The following is a 17836-nucleotide window of genomic DNA, read 5'->3' on the forward strand; positions in this document are numbered from 1 at the left end:
CGTTGGTGCATCGCTAAATGGTCGCTAGTGAGCTACCAAACAGGCAGATCTCACCAGCGATGCAGCAGCGGTCGGTGGTCGTTACTTACCTGTCAGATGCGGTGATGAAGACATCCTCCCACCTGCATCTACGTGTCGCTCGTCAGCGCCAGCAGGAAGCCACCGACGAGAAACGGCCCAGGACGTTCTCACGCAATCAGCGATAGCCAGCGGGGGAGCCGGTCGGAGGTAAGTGTCACAAAATGTGAGTCTGCTGAGTCACAAAATCGGTAATGCTTTAGCGATATTGCTAGCGATATCGCTATGTGTGAAGCCCCCTTTAAAGCAACAGCCTAATTCAAATGACCTTTATTTCCAACAAGATGGGGCCCCTCCACATTATTCAAGAGAAGTCTGTGAGTATCTTGATGAAACATTTCCTAATAAATGGATTGGCCGAAGAGGCCCAGTTGTTGGCTGGCACATTCACCAGACTTGACCCCAATGGATTGTTTCTTTTGGGGAGTACTCAAGGTCAAAGTTTATAGTCGAAAACCAAAAAGTGTCAGTGATTTGAAAAATTACATAAGAGATGCATTTCAAGAAATTAATACCCAAAGAGACTTGTGCAAAAATGTTTGTCGAAGCGTAAGAGGTAGACTTCAAAGCTGTGCAAGTTGTGATGAAAACAGTTTGAGCACCTGCGCTGATAAAATTTAAGGGCTTTTGTATTATTGTTTAGAATAAAATGTAATTGTCAATGTTAAGCTTGTGTTACTAAATATAATTTTATATATAAATCAAAGTAAATGTTATTTTATTATTTTCTGTCCACCTACTTTTGAACCACCCTGTATATTTTTTTTGCCGAAAATACAAAGGGAATGTGTCATCTTTAACTTTAGGCCTTTTAGAGATCATTTAATCTTCAACTTGCTTAAATGTTCACAATAACAATAATTTTGACATCGGTTTCCCAAACTTTTTCATGCTGCTGAATGTATCCTTATTTATTAACTTGTTGGGTATCCTGTACCATGAAGTGTAAATTACAAGTAGGGGAAAGGAAATTGTGTAAAGTAATGAATACAAGGAAATATTTTTTAAATAGTCCAGCAGAGATCAGTCCACTGAAAGGTCAGTAATAGATGTTTTTTGTTGCAATATTTATATAAAAAACACTTACTACTAATTTGCAAACAGCACATTTTATTAATAAAAAAACTTGTAATAAAAGCTTAGCACAGTATTTTTGCAATTTAATACAATTAAAAAACAACGTAGAAAAACACAAGAACATTCAAATTTTGGAAAACAAAAAAAGGAATTATTTTGGCATCTTATTCATTTGAATACTTATAAAATCTGAGATGAATACTTTATACATGAAAATTATGATATGGATTTTTATGCGCCTTCATCCTCAGGATAAAGGAACCTTGTGGAAAACTAGTAAAAAAAAATATTATTACAATACAAATTACAATATACCTTTTCCGTATACAAAGATGTTCAAGATACCTTAATATCTTACAACTACAACTTCGGAAAATTATGAAAATTTGATAGTCAATGAACTGAATAGTCTGATGATGCATTATCTGAGGTCCAATATCCTACCCATTATGTCCTTGAATGAGAAACATATATCTGCAAAGGAAAAAATATACTAGCTATTAACCAGTATGATCAATGTTGGAAGACTTGGAGTATTTTCTTGTAAAAGTATGAGATGGTAAAGTTCATGGAGTATGTTGGAACTGTGCTATTCAGAGCTGGGAGATGCTGTAGAGTCTAAATCATCTGCATCTTGATCATTTGGTGACACTGGTTGTCCACCTTTGACACGTTTCCACTTCATTCTTCGGTTTTGGAACCAAACTTTAACCTGCAAAAGCAAAAAAAAATTTCATCAAAGACACAATGTTAGGCTATTTAAGACCACCACCAACATTCAGGAGTCCTAGGATGACAGGTAGTCATAGGCAGTGTAGTATCATGGGTTGTCAGCACTGGTGGCAAGGCAAATGTTATGTGCCCTCTAACTCATAGAGCAATAGCACTACCAGAATACCTTTTACCCGTAAGTATTGAGACCCTTATCCCTCAAGCACATGTATTGTATTTTAAGAAAATTCTGATGTAATAGCTTGCCCTTTGACCTTCTATTTTTGTTTTTGCTTTTTTGCACAAAATTAAAAAAATGTGTAAATTGTTAAAAAAAAATTGCACACTTCTTATGTGAGTATTTTAGTACACTAGCCCTATGAATAACCATAAACCTAGCCTCATCACTAGCTCTAAATGTAGCCTTACACCTAACCCAAACCCTGGCCCTAACTCTAACCCTAAATTGATTTTTTTTTAACTTTGTAGTATGCTATCATATACATATTAAACATATATATGTTTAATAAGTAGACAATTACTGGAACATAAGAAGGTATGCCCTACCACTAGCTACAGTAATAAATAGCACAAGGGTCTTTCAATGGAAAATTAGCTTTCTGGCCATACATTATATGGATAAAACATTTCACAAAGAATCTCTCTGATGCTCATAAAGTGATATCTCCCTCCATTATCTACCTTTTCTATGAGCACAGCATAAAAGAGGTTAAAGGGAACCTGTCACCCCCCCCGGGCATTTTTAACTAAAAGAGCCTCCTTCAGCAGCACTTAGTCTGCACTCTGTGAAGGTGGCTCTTCCGTTTCTGACCCCCGTTAACGCCGAAATATTAACTTTTATAAATAGGTCCTCATACCTGTAATGCGTCCGATAGGTATGTTGTGTCCCCCTGAAGCAGCCGCCTCCCCGCCATCAATCATGTCTCTGTAGAGTCTGGGCCCCGCCTCCCATAGCCGTCCATCATGCCCCTGTGCTGCCATCTGTGCCCTGCCTCCCATAGCCGTCCATCATGCCCCTGCTCTGCCCTCTGTGCCCCGCCTCCCATAGCCGTCCATCATGCCCCTGTGCTGCCGTCTGTGCCCCGCCTCCTTCTGCCTCCTATGCCGGTGCCTGCTCTGTGAAACAGTTCTCGGGCATACGCAGTGCGCGCTGCCCGTGAACGGACATCAGTCGATCACGCCTGCATGCTGTGGAGGCCCCAGATCCTGCCCTACAGTGTGTGGGTTATGATGTATTCACACTGCAGGGCAGGATCTGGTGTCTCCACAACACGCAGGCGTGATCACCTGATGTCAGATCACAGGCAGCGCGCACAGCGCATGCGCCTGCTGTTTTCACAGAGCAGGTGCCGGCATAGGAGACAGAAGGAGGCGTGTACAGAAGCAGAGCAGGGGCATGATGGATGGCTATGGGAGGCGGGGCACAGATGGCAGAGCAGGGGCATGATGGACAGCTATGGGAGGCAGGGCACAGACGGCAGAGCAGGGGTATGATGGATGGCTATGGGAGGCGGGGGACAGACGGCAGAGCAGGGGCATGATGAATGGCTATGGGAGGCGGGGCACAGACGGCGGCACAGGGGCATGAAGGACGGCTACGGGAGGCGGGGCACAGATGGCAGAGCAGGGGCATGATGGATGTCTATGGGAGGCTGGGCCCAGACGCTGCAGAGACATGATTAATGGCGGGGAGGTGGCTGCTTCAGGGGGACACACCATACCTATGGGACGCATTACAGGTATGATGACCTATTTATAAAAGTTAATATTTGGCATTGCTGGGGATCAGAAACGGAAGAGCCACCATCACAGAGTGCAGCCTTAGTGCTTCTGAAGGTGGCTCTTTTACTTAAAAATGTCCTGGGGGGTGATAGGTTCCCTTTAAACATGTAGACTAAAGACCTATAGCATGGAATTGCAGCTATGACTATTAGCTACCCTCCAGCTAGTGAAAGTTTGACATTATTTGGGTGTTGTGAGGGCACTTATTCCCACCAGTACTATAGTATTTCAGTGCTGTGCAGCAACAGGTTAAATAGGATCTCCAATCCTAGTAAATAATTTTAATGAAGATGTTTAAGCTTGAAAATCTGATCAAAATTATGGTGTTCATAGTAATGGAAAATGATATGAGGAAGAAACCAATCAGAAGCAGAGATTTAAAATACTCAGTACCAGAATTCTTTGGCTTAAATAGGACCTGCCATCTAGTCAGTATAAGCCAGTTTTTGCCCTTATTTTATTACTGCTACTCCCAATTATTCAGATTTTTATTTTTTTTTTTAATTACACCACACGGTTCCCAGAGATATGTGCTTTTTTATTTAGTGCTAAATTGTATGTTTTTTTATAAGGGGGTGTGGTTCACAGGAATGTCTAGGGGCGTGACTTTATGCTGTTCTGTATTATCACCCTGCGAGCACCACCGACCTTGATAAAGGCAATTAAAGGGAGGACTAAATAAAAAAAAAACATTTCCAGAACCATATGGCGGAATTTTAAAGATAAACTGTGATGCTAGTCACCACTCATGGACAAGTAATGAGGTAGGGTAGTTAAACGTTCTGGGGTCAGATATCAAGGGAGCACATAGTAAAATAAAGTGGAGCGACAAAGGTGAAGGTCACGTCATGGTCTGAAGTAAGACTACCAGGAAAATAGAGAATCAGAGCAAAGGGGCTAGGCAAACGAATTGTCAGAATGAGGTCCAAGGAAAGGCAGCAACAGATCAATAAGCAGAGGACAGAAATACAAGGCAACCCACCGAGCAGATGCTACGTGTGGCAGAGATCTTAGACTGACAGCACAGCTAAGTATCTGGGGAATCACCTGAACAGGGAACACCTGTAACAAGCTCAGCACCTCCCAGACTCAGATTAGATGGCTAAGCTGTACATCAAAATATTGAAGTCTCGTCATGCACCTTCACCAGATTGGATGAGTGAGCTGTCAGTCAACACATCCAAGACACCCTGAGCAGAGTAAGCACGGCAACAACAACTTGAATACTCAGAGGAGCAGGAGGAATAAAATAAGAGGAAAAGCTGGCAAATTTTGACCTAGTGACAAGTCCTATTTAAAGGGTACATATTATTGTTCTGTATTTAACATATTCCACAAAAAAGTGCCCATAGAATCAGCTAGATTTCGAATCTGTATATAGTATTATACAGCTCCTATTGACCTATAGTAAATTTACTTGGAACCAATCAGAATGTATTGAAAGGTGATAAACGGTAAGTGTTTTAAGAGAGTGTTTAAGGCATTGCTATGGACAACAGAGTTTTCCACCATCTAAAAATACATGAGATAAGATTTACCTGTCTTTCAGTGAGGTCAAGGTTCACAGCTATCTCGTATCTTCGAAGCCGGGTCAGGTAATTATGATGGGCAAATTCAGCTTCTAGCTCCCTCAGTTGTTCTTTAGTGAAGGCCGTTCTCTCTTTTCTGGCTTTGCTGTTTGTTTCTGGTTTGGTGACAGTATCTCCATTTTCTGTGTAGGAAAAAACAGAAAGGCATATAAGGAACTGATATACAGTAGACTGATTAGTCTACACTAAAAACCATTGCATTAATAAACCAATCTAAGGTCAAGAGATCAAAGATTTAATGGGAAACTGTCATGTTCACAAAAGTTATTAACCTTCAGATAGAGGGTTAATCTGCAGTTTAACAGTGTTCCAATGCAGTCCGACCACCTTACTGAAAGCCTGGAGTGGCCACAGTCACAGCTCACAACATTATGAGCAGCAGATGCAAGCATGCCCCTTTCACTTTGATTAACAGATCTCTCTTACGGATGTGCTGCAGAGTAAGCTGTCAGTCAAAGTGCTTACAGTCGCCCCTCACTGTCCTCTGAGCAATGACTATAGCTGTTCTGGGTGCACCTCTATGATTGACACTCAGAATCTCTCAGGAGGAACAAGTTTATTTTCTCTTGGTAGCTGCACTTTCAGTAAGGTGGCCAGATAACGTTGTAACACTATAAACCTGTATATTAACCCTCTATTTGCAAGTTAATAGCATTTGAGAGCATGAAAGGTTCTTTTCAAATCGGGCGCTAGATTATGCTTTAAAGGGGGTCTGTCATTACAAAATGACAGTACATCCTAGAGACATAACCTTGTATGTGATATAGCCCATAATAAAATTGCATATTTAGTGTTCTAATTTCTGCCTCTGATCTGCAGAAAGAAAATGTAATTAGACCATTGGGTGCACCCTTGTGTGGTGAAGAGGCTCAGTGCACCATTCCAGCAACTAGTTTTGTATAACCTGCCTCCTTCACTGGTAATTGACAGCACTGGCTTGCCTGAATAGCACCGTGTGCATAGAAAGCTCATGAAAACCAATGCAATCACCAGTGAGGGAGGCATGGAAACTAAAAGGGAGAATGGTGCATGGAGCCTCTTGGCCACACTAAAGGTGCACCAAGTGCTCTAATTAGCATATTTGTTTAATCTTCAGCTTCTTTAGAGTGGAGGAAGCAGTTAGAACACTAAAGGTGCAATTTTTTATAGGGACCACACCTTTTACAAAGCTATGTGCTTAGTTTATACTGTCAAATTGGGCTTTCAGTGTACCAAACCAGATGTGAAGCTGAGAAATTTCTACAAAATGCTTAAAATAAACAATAAACCTATAAAGTAAAAAATGCTTCATCACGATTAATGTACATGTTGCATTACTAAAACTATGTGACCTTCCACTTTTTTGTAGACAGACAGGATATCCCTCTACAAGGTCATCCTATCAACGTAAGAAGGGCCAGTCAGAAGATGATATTATTATTATTATTTACTATTATAGCACCATTTATTCCATGGCGCTTTACATGTGAGGAGGGGTATACATAATACATACAAGTACAGTAATCTTAAACAATACAAGTCACGACTGGTACAGGATGAGAGAGGACCCTGCCCGCGAGGGCTCACAATCTACAACGGGATGGGTGAGGATACAGTAGGCGAGGGTAGAGCTGGTCGTGCAGCGGTTTGGTGGATCGGTGGTTACTGCAAGTTGTAGGCTTGTTGGAAGAGGTAGGTCTTCAAGTTCTTTTTTAAGGTTTCCATGGTAGGCGAGAGTCTGATATGCTATGGTAGAGAGTTCCAGAGTAGGGGGATGTGCGGGAGAAATCTTGCATGCGACTGTGGGAAGAGGAGATAAGAGGGGAGTACAGAAAGAGATCTTGTGAGGATCGGAGGTTTCGTGCAGGTAATTACCGGGTGACTAGGTCACAGATGTATGGAGGACTCAGGTTGTGGATGGCTTTGTATGTCATGGTTAGGGTTTTGAACTGGAGTCTTTGGGTAATGGGGAGCCAGTGCAGGGATTGACAGAGGGGAGAGGCCGGGGAATAGCGGGGGGACAGGTGGATTAGTCAGGCAGCAGAGTTAAGAATAGATTGGAGGGGTGCGAGAGTGTTAGAGGGGAGACCACAGAGCAGGAGGTTGCAGTAGTCAAGGCGGGAGATGATGAGGGCATGGACTAGGGTTTTTGCAGATTCTTGGTTGAGGAATGTACGGATCCATGAAATATTTTTGAGTTGAAGTCAGCAGGAAGTTGAAAGGGCTTGGATATGTGGTTTGAAAGAGAGATCAGTGTCAAGGATAACCCCAAGGCAGCGAGCTTGTGGGATTGGAGAGAGTGGACAACCGTTTACTTTAATGGATAGGTCCATTGGGGGGTCACGTGAGATGGGCGAAAGGTGATTAATTTTGTTTTGTCCAAATTAAGTTTAAGAAATCTAGTGGAGAAGAAGGATGAAATAGCAGACAGACATTGAGGGATTCTGTTTAGTAGGGAGGTGATATCTGGTCCAGAGATGTAGATCTGTGTGTCATCAGCATAGAGATGATACTGAAAGCCATGAGATTCTATGAGCTGTCCGAGGCCGAAGGTGGAAACGGAGAAGAGCAGGGGCCCTAGGACTGAACCTTGCGGGACTCCGACGGATAGGGGGCGCGGTGAGGAGGTGGTGTGTGAATGGGAGACGCTGAATGTCCGGTCTGCTAGGTATGACGCAATCCAAGATAGGGCCAAGTCTGTGATACCAAGAGATGAGAGGATCTGTAGAAATAGGGAACGGTCCACTGTGTCAAAGGCAGAAGACAGGTCGAGGAGGAGGAGGTTAAAGTAGTGTCGCTTGGCCTTGGCGGCTAGTAGGTCATTGGTGACCTTAGTTAGGGCAGTTTCAGTAATCAAAGCTACTATTGTACATCCACAAAAATTAAATACTTCTATGGACAGGCATTGTCCATTTACCAACCCAAACATTTGGATATTCTTTATTGAACAGTCTCTGTATATTATTGGTTACTATTAGTGATGAACGAGTAGCATTGTTGCTCCGATGTCCCCGAGTATGCTCGGGTGTCCTTCGAGTATTTTGGCGTGCTCGGAGATATAGATTGCATGTCTCATCTGCATGATTTGCGACTTGTAGACAGGCTGAATACATGTGGGAATTCACTAACAAACAGGCATTCCTCACATGTATTTAGGCTGGCTAGCAGCTGTAAATCATGCAGCTGAGGTGACGAAAACTAAATCTCCGAGCACGCCAAAATACTCAGAGGCCATTCGAGCATGCTCGGGGAAACCCGAGCAATGAGTATACTCGCTCATCAGTAGTTACTATGCCTGCCAAAATACTCAATTGTCTGTATCACAGAAGCTCTAAATTCTGGAGATATCCACTGCTGAAATGAAATAGTCATAACCTAGATTTAAATTGTCTTTCTTCAATGAGGTGTGTCCACCTTACAGCAAATTTTCAGCAATTTTCATACTGCGTCAAAACAACTTTTAGGTTTTACTGGGCACAAACTCAAGTTACTCCCGTCTCCTGACCACCATGGACAGTGTGAACCAAAGCAGACTTCTTGTCTCCTCAAGTATTAGAATTAACGATAAGCGGATTGATCTAAAAAAGATCAAAATCAAGTCGAATTTCCTGCAATGTGCAGTTTCTTGCAAATTTGAATACTTTGAGATTTGATTTGGATCTCTCCTCTCACCTACATATATTTTCCAAGCAATTACAAGCGTTCCAGTGTTGAGAATCACACAAATTCGAATTTCAAAATAACCATTCATCACAAATCAGAACCAATCAAAACTCTCATTTCCTGCACACGCAATACGTGGAGGGTACAAGTAAGACAGGAAACACACTAGCGTATGGCATCGGATGCGATATGCTAATGACCCTCGGCTCCTGCTTTGCTGCGAGTGTGATCCGAGTGTCAGTGCTCTGTGCTCTGATCCTCTCGCAGCAGAGAATCGGAGCTCAGCTGTGGAGGAGACGGAGAAAGTTATTTCTCCATTTCCTTCATTGCCTGACTCGCCATATATCGGATTGCACTGGGATAACATCCGAGTGCAGTGCGATGTTTCACACACACCCATAGACTTGTATAGGTGCGAATGAGCCGAGATTCACTGCCAATCTCTGCATACTGCCAAATCGGCATGAGAAAATAATTGCAGATATGATCTGCCCCATAGCACAACATTGGGCAAAGTACTATGTGATGTTATATCGCATAGCACTCTGCCATGTTATAAGCTAGTGTGACCCTGGCCTAACAAGTAATCACTTTTTTTGTGGGTGCCCCTGTATATATTATGCACCTATGCACCTCGTTGAGTAGAATTGCAAGATTATTAATGTAGGTTTACTTAAAAAATACATGCAATAAAGCCATACAGAGAATAAGAATGTTATAGGCATGTCTACATCATTACTCAGATGCATGAAATGCAGAGCAGCGCCCCCACATAAAAATATGACATTGAAAGTTAGCAGATTTTGCAAATGTACTCAAATGACAGCCTCCCAGACGTTTGCCGTATGATATCATTACTACATTACTATCCTTGGAACTCCTTGACATACTGCAGCCATCCTAATGGAATATTTTCTCTCATCTTAAGTTTTTTCTTCTAAGACATTGTTTTAAGTGCAAGACTCTTTCCACTGTGTTTTCCTCATGCTCCACATGAAAAGGCTCACACATTGGATCACAAACGAGGCAGCATCTGGATTCTGCACAGTAAAGCCTAGCAGAGATCACACCTCAAGCTGCTTCTTGCTGCTCGTAAACCCTGTGATAGTCATGCACCAGTAATGAAATTGCACCTTCTGTCGAGGTGGAAAGAAAAATATTACTTTGAAGTGTGCAAAAATGAAGATCAACAAAATGTTGTAGCCAGGCCAAAGTACAGTTCAAACTAATGGACGTTATGACTAGCAATATACGGGAAAGCCACTTTCATAGTTTATGAACATTCAGGTTTTTTTCTTTTTCTAATACCATTTTCTTATAAAATTTCAGACATTAAAATGTATTTTCTAAGGTTTTATTTTACAAAAATATTCAGCTTATTATTTCTTTAAAAATTACCTACATTTTCTAGGTACAGAAAATAATATTTTAGGGATCTACCACTCAGGCTCTTAGGATTACACTATTACACTGCATTATGCTAAGGATTGGACATAGGTAAGTGAACCAAGACGTAAGACTTAACTTTTTGGTGGTCTTTGAATTCTTGTGTCATGCTGCATACCCCAGGACCTAATATTTGACTGACATACAATCCCTCATTACAAATATCAGATATTGAAAAAAGAAAACTAATATACTTACCTCACCAATGACCACTCTAGCAGCCATCCTATTATTTCCGCCTTTGTGTGCAGCATCTCTGGCCTCTTGCTATAGACCAGGACTCCCAGCCATGTCAGTACAGGAGCTCTCTATGTATCATAAGGTCATGTCATCATTGCAACCTTATGACATGCAGAAAACTCCGGCTTGCACATGGTCGTAGCCTATATTGAAGAGGCCAGAGATGTGGCTCGTACTCGACGACAGAAAGAAGAGGAGAAGTCAGCGAACTGAGTATTGGTTAAAATGAACATGAAACCTCTCCAGCCGCCCTGCTGTTCATCATCTATTCCTCTTATTTCGATCATTGCATGCCACATCTCCAAGACGTCCACCCTTCCAGGCCCACAATGCTGTGATCTTAAGAAGTGCAGTAACCTCCAAGGCCTGTACATGGCCTAGAGTGAAAAAGCCAGAGATATGGTGTGCCCAATAAAGAAGAGAAGAGGACCAGATGGTGGTCACAGAGCAACTGGGCAGCCAGAACAGTCAGCGTTTGAGATTTTAGTTGCTTTTTCCCCACCCTCTTCCAACTTACATACCATTCATATCCAGGATGAAAACAAAGCTACTGAACGTATCTAGTACATAAATTGGGGACCCTTTGGGCTCGAATCTTTTGGTCCTATTGGCTTTATGCTTTCCCATACAACCTACATACTCAATCAGTTAGCCAAAACCGCATAAACCAGGGATCGCCAAGCCGAACACCCACACTCCTTTCACCATGGGCATAACGTTACTAGTGTGGCAATGCTTTTTTGAACCACAAAACAAGCCGATAACAGTCTCAGCAAAATACCCAAGATGGTGCATATTACAGAGTCTCTCAATTCTGCCGACTCACTGGGATAAGAGCAGCTGTGACTTTAGAGCTTCCAGGACCGACTACCCCACCTGTGACATACACATACAGAGAGGAGGTAACAACAAGCTTACAAAGATGACAGTTCATTGAGGTATGTGGCTAGGTGATCAAATGGCCCCAATCTGGTTTCCCCAAATGTATCCATGGTGCCAGGTGACTGGATGGACCCAACCTTGTTTCTCATAACCTATTCATGGTGCTAGGTGACTGGTTGGTCTCAACCTGGTTTCCCCAAATGTATCCATGGATTTGAGATGGTCAATGGAGCAGATCTGTATTCTTTCATCCGGGACAAAGGTCCCCTAAGATGGCATCCTGTAGAATGACAAATCTGTGTCCCTTGTGATGGAGCTATGATGTCTTGGCTCTGTCCTATAAAGAGTCACTGGTTGTTTGGATCTCTGGATTTCTGAAGTGTCTGGATGTCTCTCTCCTGTTACAGAGGCAAATAACTTTTTTTCATATTTAACTGTCCTTCATACAGCATTCACAAATAAAGGGGAAGAATGCTGATATGACCAACACACATTGTTTGATTATGTAATCTATTTGAATGGTTTTTCCACCACTGTTTTCCAAGTCAACAAACTGGCTAGCCTTGACAATGTCTAATTGGCATATCAGCAAACATCACTAGTCATCCAGGAGAAGAGCACAATGTGTCACAACAAATTGTCAACTTACAAGTCAATATTACAGGCTTACACCAGTACAAGTCTGTTTTCTTGACTACCCAGAAAGAAACATATAAATTCAAATGTCAACATATAGGTAAGTCTATTCTTCTTGGCTTGCTGAAAATAGACATCTGGTTAATTAAGATACAATGCTACAGTCATATGTTAAAGCTTGGGCACCCCTATTAATGTTAACCCTTTTTCTTTATAACAATTTTGGTTTTTGCAACAGCTATTTCAGTTTAATATATCTAATAACTGATGGACTCAGTTATATTTCTGGATTCAAATGAGGTTTATTGTACTAACAGAAAATGTGCAATCTGCATTTAAACAAAATTTGACCGGTGCAAAAGGATGGGCACCTCAACATAAAAGTGACATTAATATTTCGTAGATCCTCCTTTTGCAAAAACAACAGCCTCTAGTCGCTTCCTGTAGCTATTAATGAGTTCCTGGATCCTGGATGAAGGTATTTGTGACCATTCCTGTTTACAAAACAATTCCAGTTCAGTTAAGTTTGATGGTCGCCGAGCATGTCACACATCCCACAGATGTTCAATGATATTCAGGTCTGGGGACTGGGATGGCCATTCCAGAACATTGTAATTGTTCCTGTGCATGAATGCCTGAGTAGATTTGGAGCGGTGTATTGGATCATTGTCTTACTGAAATATCCATCCCCTGCTTAATTTCAACTTCGTCACTGATTCTTGCACATTAATGTCAAGAATCTGCTGATACTGAGTTGAATCCATGCGACCCTCAACTTTAACAAGATTCCCGGTGCTGGCATTGGCCACACAGCCCCAAAGCATGATGGAACCTCCACCAAATTTTACTGTGGGTAGCAAGTGTTTTTCTTGGAATGCTGTATTTTTTAGCCTCCATGCATAACGCCTTTTTGTATGACAGTGTAGGGTTCGAGCAGGCTCACAGGATGCAGTGACGAGACACGAGACTGAATGTGGGGTGAAATAAACTTTTATAAGTTTTAAAGCCGCAAGGGCTAAAACTGCTTAAAGCAGACAAAAGGGGAAACACTTATTTGTCCTCGCAGGGACTCGTAAAACAACATAAAAAAAACAAAAAGGGTCCTTATTTTCTCTATAATACACTTAGCCTTCCGGGCGTCGCTCGAGTTCACGACCACTCAGGGGTTGCAGATGTGGCTGCCTTGTAATCCACGACTTCCCGGAAGGACTTGTGCTTGTCCAGCCCCGAAGAGACCAGAACGATGGGGCGCAGCAGGCCCTTAAGAAACTGGACGGTGGGGCGCAACGGGCCCTGTAGTAACCGGAACGATGGGGCACAACAGGCCCTGAAGAAACCGGAACGATGGGGCACAACAGGCCCTGAAGAAACTGGGTGGTGGGGCGCAACGGGCCCTGAAGAAATGGGGTCGGTGGGGCACAACGGGCCCTGAAGAAGCTGGCACGGTGGGGCACAACAGGCCCTGAAGAAATGGGGTCGGTGGGGCACAACGGGCCCTGAAGAAGCTGGCACGGTGGGGCACAACAGGCCCTGAAGAAGTGGGGTCGGTGGGGCACAACGGGCCCTGAAGAAACTGTTCAGGGGGTCAATCTCCCAGGCGTCCGTTTAGAGGCGCTCGTTCCCCAGCCAGGTGATGACGCAGTTTCAAAAAAGACATAAACGTTAACAAATTCTGCTCAGTGTCCCCTCAGTAACCGGGACGGGCTCTGCGGCCGCCTATAGCGAGGTGACGTCCCCTGAGGTCGGTGATGACGGGGCCGCGGCTGTGGGAGAAGACAGGGGGGCAGTGTCCTGGCCACTGTACCGGATTGCTGTGTCGTCGCAGCGGTCGCCTGAGATCCCGGTCCTGTCACACCACGGAGGGAATCAGCGGCCGTCACTTTATCTGAATCTTTGCGGGGGGAAACTCCCGGGGAGAGTCTCTTACGCGTCAACCTTCGGTAAGTCTCAAATTTCCCTTTTTCAATCTCCTGCCTGTCTCTCTTTTCCACACCGTCAGTTGCCACAGTCCTCTCTCTGCCGCACGGCTTCCTCTCTCCTGTCAGGCTCTCTGCCAACTGCCACCTCAGCGCGTCCCCTGCTCCTTTTACCCTCGCCCCGCCCCCTGTTGCCCTGACAACTTCAGTCGCATGTCTCCCTTTGTAATCCCCCTGATGTGGTTTCTTCAACAACCCTGATGGCGGTCCCCCTGGTTCTAGCCCAATCACTGTATGGGGGTCCTCCTCCCCACAACCAAACAACTCAATCTTTGTTTCATCAGTCAACAGGACCTCCTTCCAAAATGTAACTGGCTTGTCCAAATGTGCTTTTTCATACCTCAGGCGACTCTGTTTGTGGCATGCTTGCAGAAACGGCTTCTTTCGCATCACTCTCCCATACGGCTTCTCCTTGTGCAAAGTGCGCTGTATTGTTGACCGATGCACAGTGACACCATCTGCAGCAAGATGATGCTGCAAGTCTTTGGAGGTGGTCTGTGGATTGTCCTTGACTGTTCTCACCATTCTTCTTCTCTGCCTTTCTGATATTTTTCTTGGCCTGCCACTTCTGGGCTTAACAAGAACTGTACCTGTGTTCTTCCATTTCCTTACTATGTTCCTCACAGTGGAAACTGACAGGTTAAATCTCTGAGACAACTTTTTGTATCCTTCCCTGAAAAGCTATGTTGAATAATCTTTGTTTTCAGATCATTTGAGAGTTGTTTTGAGGAGCCCATGATGCCACTCTTCCTAGGAGAATCAAATAGGAGAACTACTTGCAAGTGGCCACCTTAAATACCTTTTCTCATGATTTGATACACCTGGCTATGAAGTTCAAAGCTCAATGAGGTTACAAAAACAATTTTGTGCTTCAGGAAGTCAGTAAAAAGTAGTTAGGAGTGTTCAAATCAAGAAAATGATAAGGGTGCCCATACTTTTGCACCGGTCAAATTTTGTTTAAATGCAGATTGCACATTTTCTGTTAGTACAATTAACCTCATTTGAATCCAGAAATATAACTGAGTCCATCAGTTATTAGATATATGAAACTGAAATAGCTGTTGCAAAAAACAAAATTGTTATAAAGAAAAAAGGTTAACATTAATAGGGGTGCCCAAATTTTAACATATGACTGTATGTACTGAATATTGCATTAAAGCTACGGCCACACATAGTGGTCAATATTACTGTTATTGTGAACAGTAATTTGAAGCAAATTGAAGATGAAATAATCTCTAACAGGCCTAAAGTTAAAAATGACTCATTACCTTTGAATATATATTTTACATTTTAAAAATCACTAAAAGGAAAATGGGGCAATGCAAAGGTTTGAGCACCCTTGGAGATTTGTGTGCTCAGATAACTTTGACTGCGGTTTCATACCATAATTAGTCTGTTAGGGTTATGGTTTGTTCACTATCATTGTTAAGAAAGGCCAGGTGATGCATATTTCCTAGTTTTAAGAAATCCCAGCCTCCTCTATCCTTGTTGCAAAAAAAGCAGCCATGGGTTCTTCTAAGTAGCTACCTGGCTCTCTGAAAATGAAAATAGGGGAAGCTCATAAAGCAGGGGAAGGCTATACGAAAATAGCAAAACGTTTTCAAATTGCCCTTTCCTCAATTCAAAATGTTATTAAGAAATCACAGTTAACAGGAAGAGTGGAGGTCAAGATAAGGTCTGGAAGACCAAGAAAAATTTCCGTGAAAGCTGCTTGTAGGGTTGCTAGAGAGGCAAATCAGAACCCCCACTTGACTGCAAAAGACGTTCAGAAAGATTTAGCAGACTCTGGAGCTGTGGTACTGTTGTTCTACTATTCAGAACACCTGCAAAAATATGGCCTTTATGGAAGAGTCATCATAAGAAAACCTCTCCTGTGTTCTCACCATAAAAGAATGCAAGTGAATATTTAAACAAGACTGATGCATTTCGTAAGCAAGTCCTGTGGATTGATGAGGTTAAAATACAGCTCTGGCAAAAATTAAGAGACCACCACATCAAAACCCTGTCATGGGCAGCCCATTCTCCAGACCTGAACCCCATTGAAAACCTCTGGAATGTAGTCACGAGGATGATGGATAGTCAAAAGCCTTCAATCAAAGAAGAACTGCTTAAGTTTTTGCGTCAGAAGCAGTGTGAAAGACTCGTGGTAAGCATGCCAAGATGCATGAAAGCTGGTTTTAAAAATCATGGTTATTCCACAAATTATTGATTTCTGAAATCTTCCTGAGTTAAAGCATTAGTATTGTTGTTTCTAAATGATTATGAACTTGTTTTCTTTGCATTATTTGACGTCTGAAAGCACTGTTTTTTTAAATTTTGACCATTTTTCTTTGTCAGAAAAATAAAATACAAAATTTATTGCTTGGAAATTCGGAGACTTGTCAGAAGTTTATAGACTAAAAGAACAATTTACATTTTACTCAAAAATATACCTATAAAGAGAAAAATCAGACAAACTGAACATTTGAAAGTGGCTTCTTAATTTTTGTCAGAGCTGTAGAACTCTTTGGCAACAATAATCAAAGAAAAAAGGCACATAATTTCTGGAAAACTACATTTCGCCAACCATTAATCATGGGGGTGGATCAATTATGCTTTGGGGTTGTGTTGCAGTCAGTGGTACAGGGAACATTTCATGGGTAGAATGAAATATGGATTCAATGAAGATTCAACAAATTCTTGATGCAAACAAAGCTGAAGTTGAAAAGATGATGGCTTCTACAAATTGATAATGTGACAGATGGAAAGTGAACTGTTGATTTAGAAGCATCCAGTAACTTTAGAGGTTAAAATGGTTATATCAGACAGGGAGTGGTTAGCTCAGCCTCAGGGAATACTGAGAAAGTTGTTATTGTGTCCTGGACCTCAAAGAATAAGGTGTGTGCTAGAGAGTCTCCTGTCAGACTGAAATCAGACAAGCTGCATAGACCAGTTCTTCCAGAGAAGCGATTGCTGTAATCATAGAAGCAGTCAGAACAGCCAGGAGCATATTTATTCCGACAAGATAGATGTTAGGCAGCTACAGCACCGGACTCATCCCCCTACCTCACTGCATTAGCAAAGTACAGTTCCACTCAGGTTAAGACACTGTGTGTCAAGAGAAGTTATTAGTGATGCGTGAGTATACTTGTTGCTTGGGTTTCCCCGAGCATGCTCGGGTGATCTCCGAGTATTTGGAAGTGCTCGGACATTTAGTTTCTGTTACCGCAGCTGCATGATTTGCGGCTACTTGACAGCCTGAATACATGTGGGAATTCCCTAAATAGCAGGCAGTCCTCACATGTATTCAGCCTGTCAAGTAGCCAAAATCATGCTGCTGCGGTGACAGAAACTAAATCTCTGAGCACTTCCAATTACTTGGAGACCACCTGAGCATGCTCGGGGAAACCCAAGCAACAAGTATACTCATTCATCACTAGAAGTTATTTGTAAAGTGACTTTCATATACTGTACAGCTCTGGAAAAATTAAGAGACCACCACATCAAAACCCTGTCATGAGCAGCCCATTCTCCTGACCTGAACCCCATTGAAAACTTCATGTAATCAAAAGGATGATGGATATAGTCACAAACCATCAAACAAAGAAGAACTGCTTACATTTTTGCACCAGAAGCAGTGTGAAAGACTGGGGGCAAGCATGCCAAGGCTCATGAAAACTGTTTTTAAAAATCATGGCTAATCCACAAAATATTGATTTCTGAACTCTTCCTGAGTTAAAACATTGGCACTGTAATTTCTAAATGATTATGAACTTG

General features: G+C 42.4%; 1 protein-coding gene across 1 annotated transcript in view; it reads right to left on the reverse strand.

Moving 5' to 3' along the window:
• Positions 1–1168: 1168 nt before the first annotated feature.
• MEOX1 (mesenchyme homeobox 1) overlaps positions 1169–17836 on the reverse strand; it is a 70736-nt gene continuing 54068 nt past the window's right edge. Inside the window, exons 2-3 of the mRNA XM_073562901.1 lie at positions 5208–5380; positions 1169–1867 (exon numbers count right to left, since the gene is read on the reverse strand). Of these exons, the coding sequence (XP_073419002.1) occupies positions 1745–1867; positions 5208–5380 (296 nt within the window). The 3' untranslated portion in view covers positions 1169–1744. The remainder of the gene's footprint in view (positions 1868–5207; positions 5381–17836) is intronic.

This window comes from Dendrobates tinctorius, unplaced genomic scaffold (genome assembly GCF_039654945.1).
Source record: "Dendrobates tinctorius isolate UK_male_01 unplaced genomic scaffold, ASM3965494v1 ptg000370l, whole genome shotgun sequence".
NCBI lineage: Eukaryota > Metazoa > Chordata > Amphibia > Anura > Dendrobatidae > Dendrobates > Dendrobates tinctorius.